Source organism: Kryptolebias marmoratus, linkage group LG1 (genome assembly GCF_001649575.2).
Source record: "Kryptolebias marmoratus isolate JLee-2015 linkage group LG1, ASM164957v2, whole genome shotgun sequence".
In the NCBI taxonomy this organism is placed as follows: Eukaryota; Metazoa; Chordata; class Actinopteri; order Cyprinodontiformes; family Rivulidae; genus Kryptolebias; species Kryptolebias marmoratus.
The window spans coordinates 33066737-33077992 of NC_051430.1; the positions used below are offsets into that span (position 1 = coordinate 33066737).

Genomic DNA, 11256 nt, shown 5'->3' on the forward strand with positions numbered 1-11256 from the left:
ACTTTCAGAATAGATAACTTTGCCTTCCATCTGAACATTTTATTCACGACGTATAAAAAAAAAAATTCGACTATATAAAAACAACATGAAGACATGCACTGACATGAAAATGTGAGTAAATTAGCTTTCTCGTTGTACGTTACATTAAATAAAACTTGGCCAATTAGATCTGTTAACTTTGAATAGATCAGTGATGGTTAATGTTCTGCAGGTTTGAGGTGTTTCTCTGCTTTGACACACCTGAATGATTAACAGGCCTCTGCTGAAACCCTGCAGGACCTCTGGAACAGTTCTTACACACCAACCAGCATCACTCGACACAAATCGAAGAAATAAGCACAGCTTTGCTTCTAGGCATGGGAATCTTTAGGCATCTCACAGTTTGGTTTGATTACGATACAGAGAGCTTGGATGAGATTATAATCATGCTATAAAATAAAACCCTGAGCACAGAATCTCTCAGACCTAAAAAGAAACTAAGTATTTTGCTAAAACAGTTTTAAGTCAAACAAGATTTTGGTAACTAAATGCTGAATACAGTGACAGACAGACACAGATAAAATTGTTTAAAAAACCCACAAGGTTCATGCAAATAACTTGAGACTGACAAAAGTTAACAAAAAGGAAATAATTAAGAATAAGAATAATAACAAATCTAATAAGAATCAGTCATTGTTTTTGAATAATTTTCATAAACAAACTAAGGAACCTCCTGGTTGTGCCGAGGACATGGAGTAAACTGCTGCTTTTAAAACCCATCGCTTTTCATTGGCTTGAAGGTCATTTTATTTGTCAATTTGTCTATAATGTCATTTATGTATTTACTTGTTTTATGTGATGGCTGTTCAGCTCTTTGGTCAGTTTGGCTGTTTTAAAAATGCTTATAAATAAAGTTGGCTTGGCTTAATAACTTAATATTTTGTTGCACAACCTTTTTAAGGCAATAAATTCGACCCACTCCTCATCAACAAACTGCTCCAGATGTCTCAGGTTTGAAGGCTTCCTTCTCCAGATGTTTCAGCTCCTTCCACAGATGTTCACCAGGATTTAGATCAGGGCTCAGAAGGCCACTTCAGAACGCTCCAATGTTTGGTTCGGAGCCGTTCTAGGTGCGTGTGTTGGCTCGGATGTTATTTTATAGTCCTGTTTGTTTACAGGGAGGGGCGGGACTACAACCAGATGTGCATCAGAGGCTTCTGGTTGTCTTTAGTTATAACACATCTGGATGGTCTGTCCTCTGTTGTATCCAGGGTCTGGTTAACAAGTGAAAGCCTAATGTGTCGCTCATCATGTACGCCATAACAACATATTTAAAACGGTAGTTTCAACTTGAATGTCACTAAACTGCCAGTAAAACTCTCAAAGTTTTAACATTTCAGCACTCAGCTTTTCTGCAGTGTTATACGTTTGTGTTACACAGAAAATACACAAAATGATTCTTTTCAGAGCCATTCCAGCTGTTCTCATGTTTTTGGAGGATAAAGCTTGATGTTAGAAAGAAGCAATCATTAAAAAATGCAGCAGGTTGTTGTGGTCCTCACTTTCTGACTTATTTCTTTAAAAAACCTAAAGGTACTGTAAGGTTTTTATTTATTTCCCTCTAAACAATTTGCTGTATGTTAGTCCAAGGTAATTTGATGCTTTAAAATGTACCCTTTCAAATACACTTCTCAGATTTTTTTATTTGTTGGTAAAACTTAGAGTCTCTTCAGTTTCTTTATCTTCATCTGAACAGAATTCACATCAACACATGAACCGACTCAGAAGTAGTAAGAACAGCTGGTATTTTCCAGGGAAATCATTTTTATTAGAGTTTCCATTTGTTCTAATGACAGGAAGTGATAAAACCATCCAGGAGTTTCTACAGGGGAACATTTCTGTGTGCTGCCCAGGACATAAATATAGAAAACTGCTGTGTGCTGGGAAGATGGAGGGGGTTAATCTGTGAGGCCGAGCTTCTTCTTCAGGGACTCTGGCATCTCTGGGGGAGGGGGGCGGGGCAGGCGGAAGTAGACCTTGACAGAGTCATAGATGAACCACTGCAGGGCGGTCAGAGTTCCGATCATGATGATACGAGCAACCAGACCCTTCCACACACCTGAAACACACACAGGATGACACACTGAAACTGACCTGAGAGCAGCCACGACTGAGACCCACACACAGGATGAGTTCTGTGAGGTCTGTCCACCCCCCCAGACCGGCAGCACCGGGAACCCCCAGTCTGACGAGCAGGGTGCCAGCGCAGCAGGTGGGCGGGGGGGCAGGTAGACTGCTGTCACACGCCAATGACTCAAGCACCTCCGACTGTACAGCCAGAAAGCTGCCGAGGAGCTCTGCTCAGAGAACAGCGCCCTCCAGAGGTGGATCTAAGGAGCGTGTTGAACATTAATGAGGGGATTTGAACCCACCTTTGGGTCCGAGCCTCTTCAGGACCTGGAAGGCTGTGCTGCCCTTCTCTTTGTTCAGGACGGACACCACGGAGTCAGCAGGATGGGACACAATGGCACAAAACACACCAGCTGTAGAGGAAAGAGACAAAATCCGTCTGTCACTCCCCTCACCATCTCCACAGTTTGAACTCATTTGGAGTGAATGAAGCAAAAAACAGATTTCACAGTCCTGGATGTACGGCTGCAGTCAGAAGTCATCAGATCACCCATAAAAAACAGAACAGAATTAGCACAATTTGTGGTTGATGTGACCTTAAATTAAATTAAATCTGTGACCTGATCCCAGCTAGCAGGTGTGTTTACCTACAGAAACAGCTGAAATGACGTCCATGAAAGAGTTTTTAGGATGGAGAAGTGTGTTGGTATGCGTTTTCCCTCAGATTTATGAAGTATGCAGATAAAAAGATGGATTAGCTGCTTTGTTTGAATGCAGAGTTCGGTCTTTGCGGCGCTCTGTCACCCTGCTGTTTTGTGTTTAGCAGCAGATTAACTCTTATATTTACACCTAAATGTTTTCTCTGAGATTCGACGCCTGTATGGATCTGTCATGTGTATTTACTACACAAACTACGGCCGTCTTTTAGTTTTACAAAGTGCTTTGTTTGCACTGAGTGCGTACCCACGTTTCAGATTTGCAGTACATCTGAAAAGATTTAAGAACCTAAACTGCACCATCTGATAAGGTTCAGGATATTTTTATAGTTGACTTCATACTTTGTAGTACCTTTAATGATCTAATTGAACTGTTTTTTTCAAGGGTGGAATAATTATAAACATACAACTTTAATGTTATTTAAAAACAAGTCTGAATTTTATTTTCCTTGATCCAGACAGGGTCAAAGTTATACATACAGACTCAAATATATCCACAGTCCCCCAACTCTTTTAGAAAGTGGTGCTTGACTTGGCCAAGACCTTTTAACGCGGTGGTACTGGCTACATATGGTAGATTAAATAATGAAGGAGGACCACCTTCAAATTCTCCAACCTGGCCTCAAATCAACAGCTACATGTTTGAAACTTGGACCCAGATCTCAAAACACACATCAGAACTGCTTTCTGATTGGATACAGCAGCTAACATTAAGCTCCTGAGTTGAAATTTGTGGACTATGATTAAAAGCAAAATCTGTGGCAGGAAACCAACCAATTTAAATGAACTATCAGTACAAGAAGAACGGTCAAATATCAGCCAGGATAGATAAAAAAAAGGCCTGTGGTCCAGGTGAAACTTGCTAAGGGGCATTTAAGCAAATATTAGTGGGGGTGTATGGATAGATTTGACCCTGTCTGGATCAGATAAAATAAGGTTGTATGACCCTTCCAAATCATTAAAAGCCTGATATGAATGTGGCATTCATGGCCACGATGACAGAATGGAAACTTTCATTTAAATGTACTGCAAAGTGTGGCCAGCAGGCAGGAGAGGATCGTATATCTGGATCAAATGTTGAAGACGAGACTCACCGATATATCCAGCCACAAAGGTGACGACGAGCTGCTCCGGTTTGCTGCACTCGCTTCGAGGTTTGGGAACAACATATTTGTAGAGCATCTCCACAGTTCGCTCAAAGCAGGCAAACTTCATCATGGTGTAGGGGATCTGCCTCATCCACAGGGGAACCACACCCTTATAGAACCTGGACACATGACCCGGGTTACAGAACTGAATCAAACTCTTTAACAGTCAGCATCACTTTCAGGACATTCACAAGCAACAGGACTGTGTGTCCACCCCCCCAGACCGGCAGCACCGGGAACCCCCAGTCTGACGAGCAGGGTGCCAGCGCAGCAGGTGGGCGGGGGGGCAGGTAGACTGCTGTCACACGCCAATGACTCAAGCACCTCCGACTGTACAGCCAGAAAGCTGCCGAGGAGCTCTGCTCAGAGAACAGCGCCCTCCAGAGGTGGATCTAAGGAGCGTGTTGTTGAGCCAACATGTCAGTAACTTACGCCCACAGCCCCTCCTCGGCAAACATCTTGGGGGCACACTCTCTGAGGGTGTTTGCGTAGCCGGGCTGGGTCTGGATTCGGACTTTGGCAGCCTCCATGGGAGCCAGAGCGATGTCAGCGAAGAACTCTGCGCTGGCTGAGGCTGCCAGGTACAGCGATGTCCTCCACAGGTACGTGTTCTCCTGTGGGGTGAGAATGATGCGTGTCAGGGATTTAACAATTACAAGAACAATGAACAGATCAGTGGTAGGCTCTGAATTAATACAGAATCAATACTTCCTGTCTGATCAGTCAAGGTTGTTTTATTGTTGTTCCTTTTTTGACCTCTATTATCTGACTAGTTAGTAGTGCAGTTATTCTACCATCTTGTGTTTCCAGCATCACATTAATGGGTTATTAACAGACTTCTACAGAACTCCATGTAACCTAAAGCCCCACGCACACAGTAACATCTTTCCAAAATGTCCTTCATAAACGCGACATCTTTAGAACCGTTTTCATCCAAAAAGAAAACAACCCTGAGTACCACAAAAATACACCCACTCTGGAACCTGGTTTAAAAAAAAAAAAACAGTTTTTCCTTTATTAGGCTGAAATCACCACAAAAACACTGTTCTTGTATTGAAAGGGCATTAAGGGGCCGTTGTTTACCATGAGGCGTTTTTAGTTGTTTTGATGAACTAACACTAGTTCATCTAGGCTGCAAACACGATTCTGTTCTCTCACCAAGCCAACAAACTGGTCCCATCTGTACGACCTTTGAACTAATGGCTGCACAGACCTTTGGGATCAGCTCCTTGGGAATCTGTGTGGAACTGCTTTTGAAATAATCCCAACATCCATCTCAGTTTGGCCCATGTGTATCAATCGGTTAAGCAAATGTGCTAAAAGTTTTGAGCAGAAACTTGGACCATATGATTTTCTCCATGAAGAAAATGCAGACAGAACCGGGCGTTAAAAGTGGAATTTATTGGAGAAAACATTTGTGCATCACTTCTGCAAACTCTTCAAGGAGAAACAAAATGCCAGTTTATTAACAACTGCAGCTTTATGAGTGGAAAAAATATTTAAGCTACATTCATTTAGGTGAAGTGTTGGCTTAACAACCTCAGTCTATGTAAGCTAACTTTGTATCTGTTGATGGAAACATTTAAATTGCCAAAGAAAAACAAAAAAAAACAACAACAATCATCAGTTACTCGAATAGGAAAAAGAATGATTAGGTACAATTATCCTAAGAAATGAAATGAACCATTCCACCAAACAGATCCACTGTGTGGTTCTGTTGGACTCACCTCTCCCAACAAGTCGCTGTAGAAGATCTTGAAGACCTCATAGAAGCCGAACTTACAGAGTCCCTGCATGGAATAGCCGATAAAGGTGGGGGCCCAGCCCTTTGCCAGGCCTCGGACTCCATCTTCTCTCACGGTCACTGAGAAGCCGTTCCCAATGCTCTTATATTTATCTGGATTCACCTGGGGAAAAGGAGAAGCTCTACAGTGAGCATGAGTGTTAAAAAGGATAACAGGTCCCACTCTGGGATTTGATATCTGTAGGCTTGTGTAATAAAAACAAAGTTTTTTTTGTGTTTGATCTGACGACACTGATTTGTCAGAGGGGCATGAAAGATGCATTGATTTAAACTTCTTCAACTTTAAATTATGATTAAAGAACTCAATACAAGCAGCCCAATTTCATGTGACGACATGTTTGTTTACATTATTGGACCTGATTTCTTTAATCTCAGAAGAGTAACATGCTGCAGAGCTCCAGAGTGTGATCCGGTGCAGATCTTTTGTCTCTTGGTTGGACAGGTGCGCCTCACTATTTGATCTGTCATTTTGTTCTGCTCGCTCATGTTCCAGAGCAGAGTTTTCTGTAGCGTATGAAGCTGCAAGCTGTCACATGTATGATGGCAGGAAGAGGAGAGTTCCCTTTAACATTCCCCCTCATAAAAATATCTATATCAGTACAGCAAAAATAAAATTAGAACGTATAATTATTGTGATGTTATTTAAGCAACAATACAGTTATTTTTGCTAAAAGCAATTAGATCACAGAACAATTAGAATCTTTATTTTTAGGTTTAATTTTATTAAACACTGGTATTTTTGCTTGTTGTCAAACTGTCAGAATTTGATAAGTTCAGTATGGTGAGTTAAACCAAAGTTAGAGGGAAAGTGCTGTACAGTCAACCTCTAATTACAAATTTGTGATGATCCAAATGGTTTTTGGGTTCTTTGAATGACGTCTTTCTAATCCTGCATTTGCCTGCCCAGCCCTTTGTGGATGAAGGTGAAAATGCTCAGTTTGAACACAATCAAAGAGGTGTGGGGGAAAGTGCCAAGCTTATGTGAACACCACCACCCAAACAAAATTGTTGCCTCACACAGTATACATCTGTACAGTGACACTGTTCAGGCTCATTTCTGTGACATTTTGAAGTCCAGAGGAAAGCAAATGTCTATGGATGGGTTTTTTTGTTGAGCGTGGAGACAGCGACCAGAGGAGAGAGCTTCACCCCTGACTTCTCAGAAGTCTTAATTAAAGGAGATTGTTCTTGAAAATATTAAGCTTTATTCCTTCTTCTACACTGCGTCAATGCATGCCAGCCACACAAAAAATACAAATAAGTGATGAACTCATTCGTTCATTTGTTGTTTTATCACATTATGCTTCTTAAAATTTTAATCTGATGGAAATCAATCCTGTATGCTGAAAAACAACAACAACAAAAAAAACATTTTAATGAGTGCTAAAATGTGAGGGCTTTAGCGGGAGAAGACTGGCAATGAAACCAATTACATTTGCATTATTTTTAATTGGAAAAATATTGTTCAAAATACAAATTTTCAACCTACAAACCACCTGTTTGAAAGGATTAAATTTGTAATTAGAGGTTCTACTGTTTTACATATCCCATCCACAACTATGAACTCACACCAACATTTACTGTAAAGACAGGAGCTGAGCCCTACGGAGGACCGAAAGCGACCTAATCAAAAATAAAAGCAGAAATGTATAATATATATTTCTGCTTTTATTTTTGATTATGTTGCTTTCGGTCCTCCAGAGAGCCCTGGGTGGAAATGGTGCTTTGATCAACACACCAAACAAGAACACTATTTGGTATTTCGTAATATGTACAGATAACATTAGGTACACCAATGCAACCAGTAAGTCTGGAGCCCTGAGTTTGGTTTAAACTAAAATCAAATTTCAATATGTTTTGAAGCAGAACTTTTTGTTTTGTGTCTGAAGAGCTTTTTTTGGTCCAGTAAAGCACCTGCAGATGTTCTGAGCCAGGCTTATATATATTATGTCTGCCTTTCATATGTTTTAGAAGACTTTTGTTTCTAGATTTTATTGCTTAGAAACAGGGTATAGAGTCATATTTGGCTTCTTTTTTCCATATTAATCCAGACCAGGAAAATACTAAAGCCAAATACTTTAAGACTTCATAGGAACCCTGGAAATCACTGCATCTCTAAAACGGACTTTCAAATTAAGCGTCATGAAGTTCTGACCCACTCGGAGCTTTCTGCTCACATCGTGGAATCAGGTGAAGGTTCTGCTTCCATACAAACCTGTAAGCGGCACTTGACCAGGTCGAGCGGTACCACTGCGGTGTGTGTGATGCCACAGCTCAGGATACCACCAAAACCGCACAGGGCATAGTACTTTGAGGAGCCAAACTCACAGCTGACATCCTCTGTGGTAGAAGGGGAGGGGACAGCACATATGCAACATGCAGGGTCACATGCAACACAGGACAGAGCAACATGATGGAGGAGTCACCACTCAGCACCAGGACTCCCCCATCAGGAGGTCCAACACCAACATTCATTATGAAATCATTAACAGGATGGTGAAACATCAAGGAGCTCAGTGGTGTTCTGCTGCTCAGGAGCTTTATCCAAGATCTGTTTCCTGACGCAGATCCAGTTTCTGGTTCCACTTCTCCCCACAGTCAGCGTACGACTGACGGGAATACATTTTTAAAAATGTACATTATGACTGAACATGATTATTCTCTCCAACATGAGCACAACACCAGTGAGGTCCAACACAATGATTATGAAATTAACTGGAATAAAGATTAAATCCACATTAGTTCTTCATTTAGACTTCAATAAAAATGACTGATTTGTCCTAATCGGACCAACTTCGGAACAGGACTTTTTGGGATCCAACTCATCAGTTTTGCTGGAAGCAGTATTTCGTGACTACAAGGCTGCTAGTGTCACACTCATCTTCCCATCAGGTTCAGTTCTGCTGACCTTCAGCTCTAAGAAGCCTCTGTTCTGGACTAAAGTGCACGGTCAGGTCAGAATCTGTTCAGACATTAATAACACCAGAGCCGAGCCATGCAGTCAGGTTCTGATCACTGCCACTCCTTCAAAAATCACAGGGATTAATCAACACTGATGGAACAGCAAAAGGAACAGGTCGGTCGGTGCTGGTTCGGCCATGCATGTTGTACAACAAACAAAAACGAACAAAACGGAACACTTTTGAAGGTGGAAACACGTGTGGCGTTCAGGTAAAAATGGCGGCAAACCACAAAAAAAAAAACAGACCTGCATTCTGCATTTGACCAGATCGAGGGGAACCACTGCTGTGTGTGTGGTACCACAGCTCAGAATCCCACCAAAACCACACAGGACGAAATACTTCTGAGAGCCGAACTCACAACTGTCTCCCTCTGAGGAAACAAACGGAGGCTTTAAGGAGCTGGGGGGACTTTAGGTCATTTGGTGTCTAACTGAGGACAAACAAGGACTGACGTGGATCAGAACATGTCAACTATGAACTCAGAAAAAATGTGTGACTACTGTTAACGTAACAGGACCTTCTGGGCAGAATTATGTCCAGGAGTATCAGAAACCCCAAGTCAGAAGTGTCCTGTCAGAATCGGTACACTTCATTCGCAGAAAAGAATCTAAATATCTGGTTCTCCTTTAATAGGCTTCATATAATCTATATCTAGTGTATAAAGTCCGGTAGAACCCGCCAGGTCCAGTTAGCTGCAAAGTAGAGGACATGGACCGCTGTGTCCTTCCGTGTCCTCCAGAAGGGGCCTGTAGACGTCCAGGGTTAGCTGCTTCTAGCTGCTACAACTAGCTACATTTCAAGTCAACTCTGTTCACACCGCAGCAGGAATATTAAACAGCAGCATTTAATAAACATGTCTGTCATGTATTTACAGCAAAATTATTCCCAACAGATAGAGCCGAGCGGACAGAGCTACAAGTACTAGCCGACTCTTGGCCGGGTTTACCGTCTACGGTGGCGGCTGCAGCCAGCCTGCGGGTCCGCTGACCGCCGTGGAGGTTCTGCTGGGGCTGTTCCACCTTCTGGAGGGTGAACAGGGGGGCGCTGAACGGGTTGGCCCGGGCCAGCTGGGTCAGGGCGGTCGGGTACATGGTGGCCTGCCTACCGGCGGAACTGCGCTGCAATGAAAAGCAACAAGTCAGCGGCTGTTAGCTTCAGCTAGCACGTCACGTGACCAGCTCAGCCCTCCGCAGTGGGAATGCCGATAGACGCTTTAACAACTTGACAAACAGAGGTGTCCAGCACTAAATAAAGATACAAAAATGAAAACAAATACTTTATTACTGTACATATTGACACTTCTTCTGTGCTTATGAGAAACTTCTGACTTTCCAGGGAGGAATTCCGAGTTTGAGGCGCGTTCAAATGAATTTCTTCGACTCGGAAACAAGAAAATCCGACTTCCGAGTTGAAACTGAACGCAGCAGAAGATACGCTATGTGACGCTCTGCGCTGCTAACTGCGAACAGGACGAACTTTGATTACAGTGCTAAGAGTGTGCACGACACATTTACTACAGTTAGACCCCCTCCCCCTTCACATATGTAAATGTAGCCTCTCTAAACAATCACATTTTATTTAATACTTTACGCACGCTAATGATGAAACACTGCTAGTGATGAGCTAGGTTAGCTTCAAAATTGATGATTCCGTCTTAACACACACAGAGCTAAAAGCGTAAACAAACTCATTTCATAGTTTCATAGTCTGTGACGTTCTTCTTTGAGTCAGCGTAACGGTAATGAGTAAATAAACTCACTCTTTCAGTGTCTTAAAATGGCGCCTCAACGACGGTTAACCGGCTGCTCGAAGAGAATAAATGACCTCGTGAAAATCTATTTGTCCTTTCATGACGTCACTTAAAATCCTGGGCGGGGCTGTTGGACACTCTGTCCAATAAGATCTCGACCCAGAGCTGTCAATCAGCTCATCTGCTCCAATCGCAGAACAGCTCTAATGGCAAAGTTAAAGGGGCAGGTTTTTTTTTAAAGCGTTCATACTGTCGAAATTGATCAACTTATTTTCAGTTAGGCTGAAGTTGTCACAGAAAAAAGAGCAAACAGCTTGTCCGAGTGGGACAAAGACACAAATCAGATTTTTTGTTATGTTTAAATAACACAAGTCTTAATAGTTTCATAGTGGTTCATATTTACACTACCATCACTTCTACATTATACAGTTATTTACTCTAAAGACTGAGTCTTCCTGCAGCTTGTTACCCATAAGAGTCAAGATTCAGTTATTGTCCTTCACCAAGATAAAAAAAAACATGACAGAATGAAACTTCAAACTCAGGTCCACAGAATCTTAAAAGTAAGATAAAAAAAATGGTAATGGTCCATGTGTTACTGGACAGACTAACTATCAAATGAAAAAGTAATCATGTGTAAAAATGTATCAAATAATGTTTACATGAACCTGTAAGCACATTGTTGCTTTAAGAAGGCAGAAAGTTGCTTTTGAAGGGAGTTTTTCTTTCCACTGTCACCAATGTGCTGCTCAGGATTAGAGACTGT

The 11256-nt window shown here is 41.9% G+C and overlaps 1 protein-coding gene, 1 long non-coding RNA gene and 2 other non-coding genes across 6 annotated transcripts; 1 reads left to right on the top strand and 3 right to left on the bottom strand.

Moving 5' to 3' along the window:
• Positions 1-1767: 1767 nt before the first annotated feature.
• On the bottom strand, positions 1768-10625 carry slc25a3a (solute carrier family 25 member 3a). 3 transcript variants are annotated; one of them, XM_017426351.3, is made up of 8 exons: positions 10500-10625; positions 9687-9858; positions 7993-8117; positions 5701-5880; positions 4406-4587; positions 3920-4092; positions 2412-2522; positions 1768-2098 (listed from the first exon to the last, which is right to left on the bottom strand). In XM_017426351.3, the coding sequence occupies exons 2-8, from the start codon at positions 9829-9831 to the stop codon at positions 1938-1940; spliced, it is 1077 nt and encodes a 358-aa protein (XP_017281840.1). In that variant the 5' UTR covers positions 9832-9858; positions 10500-10625; the 3' UTR covers positions 1768-1937. The 3 variants fall into 3 exon arrangements, with proteins under 3 accessions (XP_017281840.1, XP_017281841.1, XP_037832029.1); XM_017426352.3 differs by lacking the exon at positions 7993-8117 and adding an exon at positions 8986-9110; XM_037976101.1 differs by having other exon boundaries at positions 9687-9853; positions 10500-10606.
• LOC112450843 lies at positions 2179-2383 on the bottom strand. The gene has a single exon (XR_003039567.1). It is a non-coding gene; the product is annotated as a small nucleolar RNA SNORA53 (small nucleolar RNA).
• On the top strand, positions 2246-4560 carry LOC119617104. The gene is made up of 2 exons (XR_005233291.1): positions 2246-2363; positions 4360-4560. It is a non-coding gene; the product is annotated as an uncharacterized LOC119617104 (long non-coding RNA).
• On the bottom strand, positions 4179-4379 carry LOC112450842. Its single transcript, XR_003039566.1, has one exon. It is a non-coding gene; the product is annotated as a small nucleolar RNA SNORA53 (small nucleolar RNA).
• Positions 10626-11256: the final 631 nt, after the last annotated feature.

What these genes read in the sequence shown, in the direction of transcription:
- slc25a3a (XM_017426351.3), bottom strand. Translation starts at nt 9,831, where the DNA reads ATGTACCCGACCGCCCTGACCCAGCTGGCCCGGGCCAACCCGTTCAGC. An exon ending in GCCGAGGAGGGGCTGTGGGC is followed by an intron (nt 4,093 to 4,405) that starts GTAAGTTACTGA and finishes TCATGTGTCCAG; the next exon opens with GTTCTATAAGGGTGTGGTTC. An exon ending in GAAGAGGCTCGGACCCAAAG is followed by an intron (nt 2,099 to 2,411) that starts GTGGGTTCAAAT and finishes TGTGTGTTTCAG; the next exon opens with GTGTGTGGAAGGGTCTGGTT.